Source organism: Cicer arietinum, chromosome 6 (genome assembly GCF_000331145.2).
Source record: "Cicer arietinum cultivar CDC Frontier isolate Library 1 chromosome 6, Cicar.CDCFrontier_v2.0, whole genome shotgun sequence".
NCBI lineage: Eukaryota > Viridiplantae > Streptophyta > Magnoliopsida > Fabales > Fabaceae > Cicer > Cicer arietinum.
This window is the reverse complement of record NC_021165.2, coordinates 3,023,382-3,030,868: the sequence shown is the minus strand read 5'-3', so window position 1 is coordinate 3,030,868 and position 7,487 is coordinate 3,023,382. Positions and strand designations below refer to the sequence as shown.

The window sequence follows — 7,487 nt, the reverse complement described above, 5'->3', positions numbered from 1 at the left end:
TCTTCAATATAATGCAAATTTCAAATATTTAACTCAAATATTCAAATAAATTCATATTTTTATTTCCAACAACATCAAGTTCATCAAATAAATAATGAAAGTTAAGTAATCACAGATGTTATTTAACCTAAAGTACAATTAAACTTATCAATAATTAAATTTATCAATAATAATTACGTGACAATCCACATGTGATATGTTATATTATTGTCTATTCATTTTTTTAAGATTTATATTAGAGATTTGATTTGGAGATTGATAGAAAGAAGAAAAATATATTATCTTAGTGATTCGGGATCAAATCTTAAAGTTTGAGTTCTTTATTCGATAGATTTGATGTTGTTAAATATTAAGATATGAGTTTATTTAAAAATTTGAGTTATGAATTTGATAAATATATGAATTTTTTTGAAATCAACAATTAATTTTCTGGATTTTGTTTGAAGATGTTGATGAATTTTCTGAGTTTGTATAAAAAAAAATTGTTGAAATTTTAAGACAAATAATAAATTCGTTACTTAAAATTAAATAAAAAATTAAATCAAAAAAAAAAAAATTAAATTAATAAATCGTATGAAGTATTTTGCCTAATTAGTATCGTATTAAACTTTGAAAGTGAAAGATAAATAGGAAAGAACTTTTTTTTTACAAGTGGCAATTAAAAATGAATGAATGAAGTATTTTTTTTCAAATATATTTTTTAATGAATACCTGATATCACTTTTATTTGAACACTTTTCAAATAAAATAATGATAATAAATTTTTAATATTCATAAAATGAGTTGGAGAGTTTTGTAATTTAAGATGGATGGAGTATCATATTTACATATTACAGTCATTAATACATACTCTCACGATATTTGTTAACATTTATGTTTGTTTGCAGGGTTAATTTTTTTTTACTTGTTATATAATCTCAAAATTTATCCAAAAGAATTCAACTAATTAGTCATTCAAATTTTTTATTAAATTAATATGTAGATTAATTATTTGTAATTTATATTATTAAATTAATATATATTTGAATTATATCTGAAGGTAGCATATCAACCTCAAAACACCACGTCGATACTATTTATTTTGCCTTTAATAATTTGTTTCGGAGTAAAAGAGGGAACACTTTGGGATATGGTCCACCCAAAAAATGAACGTGGAATACGGATAGTAGTCAAAAGAGACAAAAATAAAATTGAAGAAGTAATTTACGACCATAGACATGTGGATCTTTAGGATTACGACAACCCACAGTAACGTCCATTTGAAAAACCTTTTCCTACTAGAAGATTGAAAAATCACGAGGAATTTGTCAAAAGAAAAATAAATCTTCGGTTTACAGTTAGATTTAGAATATTAAAAGATTACGTCAAAATAAAAAATTTAGAAAAAAAAGACAAGAAAGCAAAACAACGAATCCAACAACAGCGCTCCTCCATCGGTGGGACAGTACAAGACTAGTGACCACTCCAAAATTTCAAACCCCAAAACTAAGAACAACCATAACAAAAGTATTATTTTTTTTCACAAAACAAACCACATGATTCCTGCAACGTCGGTAGGACCCACACACGGACTTCAAACCACATTCAAATTTAGTTAATTAAATTCCTAAAAATCAACATCCAAAAAATCTTCCCTCGTTGCCCGGCAATAATGACTAGTGGATCCCACAGACAAAACTAACAGCATCCTAAATCGAACTTTTTCTTTTGGATATTTACATGTTTATAATTTAGAGTGATCCTAACCACGTCACTTGTTAAGAAAGAAAAATATCTGTAGTAAAAAAATCATTTTTAATATTTATAAAATTAAATGCATAATTTTGTAGAAATAATTTATTTTTACTTTTTAAAAAATATTTGAGATTTTGTCAATAACTTTTTTTATAATTTAAAAGAGTTCTGTTCAATCATATCATTTATTATTATTCTTCCATTTTTCAATAAATATATATATGTTAAAATATATAATAATTGAAAATTTTATAATAAATATTATTTAAAGTTTTTTTAAAATATTAAAAAACTAAAAAAAGTTATTTTATAAAATTATTTGCCTTAATTATTGTCAATATAATAATAAAATAGTATATATATTAATCAACGACGATTATAATTGACGAATTTGTTTATTGATTAAAAAAAAACAAAAGTATGCAGTGTTGCAGATATAGGATGCGATATTTTCTGCTATACGCACGCGCCTGTCTCTTTCTGCCGTTGTTAATGAATTAATAATTAAACTAACGTAACCCTATATCTAACCTAGCTCCTTTTTCCACCCTTATATATATCTCCATCATTTCTTTATCCCTCCATCAAAACTATTTCATTTTCTCTCTCTACACTCTAATTACACCACTCTCACCCAAACCAACGATAACAAAAACCCAATACAACACCCTCTGTGCTGTTTTTTTTTGTTTAAAAAAATATGGAGGAATGCAAAAATGATACAAGGAAGCGAGTCAGAGAGGACTCGGAGGTCGACTCGCCCGAGTCAAAGCGAGTCATCCGAGTCGACTCCGGTTCCGATGATAACTCGTCCGAGTTTCATCTAACACGTGTTAACTCGAGCGAGTCATTTGTTGATTCGAACGATTCAAAACTCGTTCCACATCAACCCGACTCGTCCGGGGTTAACGAGATGAATGATGAGATTCTTAATATTCTAGACGAAACAGATAATGTAACGGAGCGGGAAACCAGCACCACCGTACAAGGTCTCGATTCTGTCATAAAAAGCTTCGAAGATGAAATACTTGCTTCGGGTTTAGGTTCGGACCCGAACCATGTACCCGAGTCAGGTGAGTTTAACCCGAACCTGGGGTACCTATTGGAAGCGTCGGATGATGAACTTGGTTTACCACCGACGGTGGTAACCAACGAAGAGTTTGAGAAGGCTGAAAAAGAAGAGTGGGGTCGGGTTGGCCCGGATGGGATTGATTTGAGCGGGTTCTTTTGGTTTGAAGAAGAGATCCGAAACAATGAAGCGTTCGGGTTTGTGGGGTATGATGGAAACGATAACGAAGGAGGTTATGTAACGATTGATGGGTTGTTTGATTATGCTGAACCTGATGATATGTTGTGGCGGTCGGAGTCGTTACAGGCTATGTAGGATTTTCCGGCACGGCGATATTTTGTAACGGTCTTGTCGGAATGTTTTGGTTAACTATGTATGTGTGTATGTAAATCTGTGGTGGTTTTAGGCAGCACATATGAAGATGACGTAGGAGGGAGGGTAGATGTTAAAATTTTAGAATTATGAAATTTGTTGAATACGTCCTTACCCTGACTTGTTCGATAGTTTTTTTTCCTAAAAATGTTAATGTGAAATCTAGTTTATCTTGACAAGGTCTTTCCTCCTTTACTCTTTTCTTTTTTCTTGTTGCGGATTATGTATTTTTAAACAAAATATATATTTAGTTTTTATTTTTATTATAGATTTTTTAATTAATATGTATTTAGTTTTTATTATTATTTAATATGAATATTTAATTAATAAGTTTTAGATAAACGTCTATTTTATTATATTGGATATTTTATTTTAAATTTAAAATCAGAATTTTAAATATATATATATATATATAATTATGAATTATTTGATTTTTTGAAAATAATAAAGTTATAATTTTAACTAAAAATTAATAACTAATTTATATTAATAAATTATTTAAAAAGAATATTAGATTGGATTTTTTGTAAGCTGTAAAAAAAAAGTTGAGTTTAAAACTATTACTTTTAAAATGTAAAGTAAATAACTTTATACTACCGTCTAATTCTAACTATTTACTAAAGGAAATGCTTTAAAATTTTAAGGTATACTATATTATTCTCGAAAAGTCTTGGTAAAAGAAAAACCAGATTGATGTTTCACGCTTCGAACAAGTTATTAAAACAATTTAATGTGTTTCTTCGTTTATATTCAAAATAGACATGAACCTATCAAGATCACCTATTAAATTCTAAAGTAGTTACAATAAATTACGGTGATTTTCTATAAAAATGAAGATAGTAGTGGGAATAAATTATGGGTTTAAAGTTTCAATTTAGGTTTCAAATCTTTGAGTGCCTTCAACTTTTCTTTAGTTTTTTTTTTTATTTTGTATTTTTTTGTAAAAATAATAAAAGGCTTTTTTTTTTATGGCAAATCTATATTTTGATTTTTCTATTTTTAATTTTACATTTTATATCATTGTTTTGGTGTAAATTTTTGGAAGTAACCGAAGATGATTAAAATTGATGGTGCATAGAGGAGCACGTCGGAATAATTCTAAATAAGATATAACTATAATTATTCTGGCCTTCAAGTCTATGAGCGTGTGAGAGAAAAATGATGTATATGTATATTGCATTTGAATAAAGTCACACTTATTTAGGATGATTTCCGACAAGGTATACTTGACGCGGTTATGTTATTGTAGAGTGGACAATGTAGCTTTTAGATCATCACATGATATTAATGAAAATACAATCAACGACCATCTGGCCGTATTAGACTAAAACGCGCCTAAATGGACCTATCCAAAAATATATAAGGCAGAATTATATTTTTAGTATTTATCATATTTAGTTATAACATTTATATCTTTTATTTTATTTTTCTCATATTGGTTAATTAATTTTTAAAATGTACTTATGTTAACCTTTTTTTTTTCTTTCCATTTTTTAAAATGGTAAGGTGACAAGGAACGTCATCAACATAAAAGCATTGTTGTTTGTATTTTTTATTTATTAATTTTATCTTTTTTAAAAAATAAAATTAAAATACTCATAACAATATTTATATCTTCTTTATCAAAACTTCATTTTCCGGTATGTGATAAAAAAAAAAAAAACAAGAAAAATATTTTATATACTAATAATTTCATTTTCAAAATTTCGAACATTAAAAAAAAATAGATAAAAAATATTTATATATAAAAAATTTCATTAATTTTCAAAACAAAATTTCTAATATATAAAATAAACATAAAAAAAATTTAAATGAAATTTTTTATATGTTAAAAAAATAGGGGAAAACTTTTAGATATAGATTTTTTTATAAAATTGTACAAGTATATTTTAGAAATTTCATTCAAACTATAGAGGTAGAAATAAAAATATGGAGTATGAAATTTAATTGTTTTAATTTGTTTTTTTGGACAAAGCAATTGTTCTATTTATATGCGTAACAGTGTCCAATAAGATTTTTCAAAGGCTCTGTGAAGAAAAAACGAGTAGAGAAATGTACCATGCACCCTCTCACTTTAACTTCCCACCCCCCATTTCAAATGAAAATATCATTTTGTCTATTAAAAAAATTAACCACTCTATTAATCACTCCATTTTTCGAAACTTCCAAAATTTTCAAACTTTCGAAGTATAAAAAGTGAACTTTTTTAACATTTTTGAAACTTTTGATAAACACGAAAGTTTCGAAACGTAATTTTTTAGAATATTTTGATATTTTTGAAACTTTTGATAAATCTAAAACTTTCGAAATGTATTTTTCTAGAATTGATAAAAAATTTGAAACTTTTGATTAATTTGAAAGTTTCGAAACTTCTAAAATAGAGAAAATTTCAGAATTTTCAAAACTTTCGAACAATTCAAAACTTTCGAAATAGGAAAATTTCAAAATTTTATAGATTTGGAAACTTTCGAAATAGAAAAATTTCGAAAATTTATAGATTTGGAAACTTTCAAAATTTTCCAGATTTGGAAATATTCGAAACTTCCCAAATTTTCGAAATGTAATCATTATTTCGAAAATTTGAAACTTCCAAAAAAGATCAAAAAATTTAGAGTTTTCTATTTCAGAAGTTTTAAATATTTTGAAAGTTTCGAAAATTCTAAAAATTGTATTTCAAATTTTTCAAAACTTTCGAATATTCTAAAATTTTATTTAGTTAAAAGGGTAAAATTGTATTTTTATAAAAATAAGGAGGTGAGAAGTTAAAGTGAGGGAGGGTTCAGTACATTTCTCAAACGAGTATTTCAAAGGAATGGGCCGACCCAGGCTATATTGGGTCAGTTGGTTTTGCAATTGGTAATGGGTTATTTGCTCATTTGTTTCAAGATTGTTATTTTATATAAAAGAGGCCTACTATTTTGATAGCACGAGCCATCCACATTCATGTTATAAGTGTTAAGGGGTGGATGTTGCCATTTAGGTATGACGTGCAATTGCTTATCCATACTCTTATGAAGACATGTAGAGCTATGAATAAACTCCACCTGATTAGCAACCTTTACTTATGTTTTAAAAAAATCATATATGATTTCACAAGTATATATCTAAATGAAAAATATTGTATTTTTGTTTTGAATTACACATTCAATCGAGATACAATTTACAATTTTTTAACGTGTACTTCTAAAGTTCTAACACTTATATTAAAAAAATCAGATTTATTTATTTATTAATGAAAATTTAATGTGAGTAAATGGTTTATAGTTATCTGTGGATAAAACTTTACTGTTTAGAGAATTTTGATAAAAAAAAAATTGAGAGAAGAGGTGGATGGAGAGGGAAAATGATTACAAGGATGCAATGATACATCAAAATCAAAATAAAGTTCATTGTTAGATTTAAAGTTTATATCACTTAGACAATTTATATAAAATTTATATAAATATAAAATTATTTGATAGATTATTAAGAATTATCAAGATTAATAATATTTGATAAAATATAAAATACATTAATTTTAAAGTATTTTAATAATATTTCAAATGATTTAAGTTTTTTTTATAAAATTTTATATATATGATATATATGATATAAAATTTCAATCCAATGATAAAATTTGTATTAATTAAAACTTTATTGAATAGTATAACATTTGTGTAACATTATATTAATATAGTTTGATATTTTTACATACATACAACGATATGAAAATATTTTAAATGAGGAGTACTAATATGATGGAGTGAGGCGACTAATTAAAACTATACATATGATCATAATTAAAAATTATCGAGTGACACACAATTACTTAAAAGAATCACACAATTTTCTATTATAATTTTAATCATTTATATTTTGACCGGTGATTAATACTTAAACAATCATTATGGTGGTTTGATAATTGATGTGCTCTTTTTTCTGTGTATATATTTACACTAGTGCTGATGATATTATTGTTTGATGTACTAATTACGTTTATATACTTTAAATTTTATTTTGTATATGTGAGATATATTAAATTAACGAGTAATTTTGTGATTAATTATTTTATTTTATAATTTAATATAAATAATTGATTTTATTAATTTAACTATTGATTATTAACGTATTATATTAATAATTAAGCTTGGAAAAATTATATAAATATAATATTTGTACTTATGTACCTATGTAATGTAACAATCGATATTTTATTTTATATTTTTTAAAAATTTATTATACATTAATTTATATTTATGTAATGATGTATTAAATAATTTTTAAAATTTATAAAAATTTATAAAATTGATCCACTCAATAAAAATTTGAAAGT

General features: G+C 25.3%; 1 protein-coding gene across 1 annotated transcript; it reads left to right on the top strand.

Moving 5' to 3' along the window:
- The first annotated feature begins 2,312 nt into the window (after positions 1–2,312).
- LOC101506707 (uncharacterized) lies at positions 2,313–3,441 on the top strand. Its single transcript, XM_004512804.4, has one exon. The coding sequence runs from the start codon at positions 2,435–2,437 to the stop codon at positions 3,116–3,118; it is 684 nt and encodes a 227-aa protein (XP_004512861.1). The 5' UTR covers positions 2,313–2,434; the 3' UTR covers positions 3,119–3,441.
- The last annotated feature ends 4,046 nt before the right edge of the window (positions 3,442–7,487 follow it).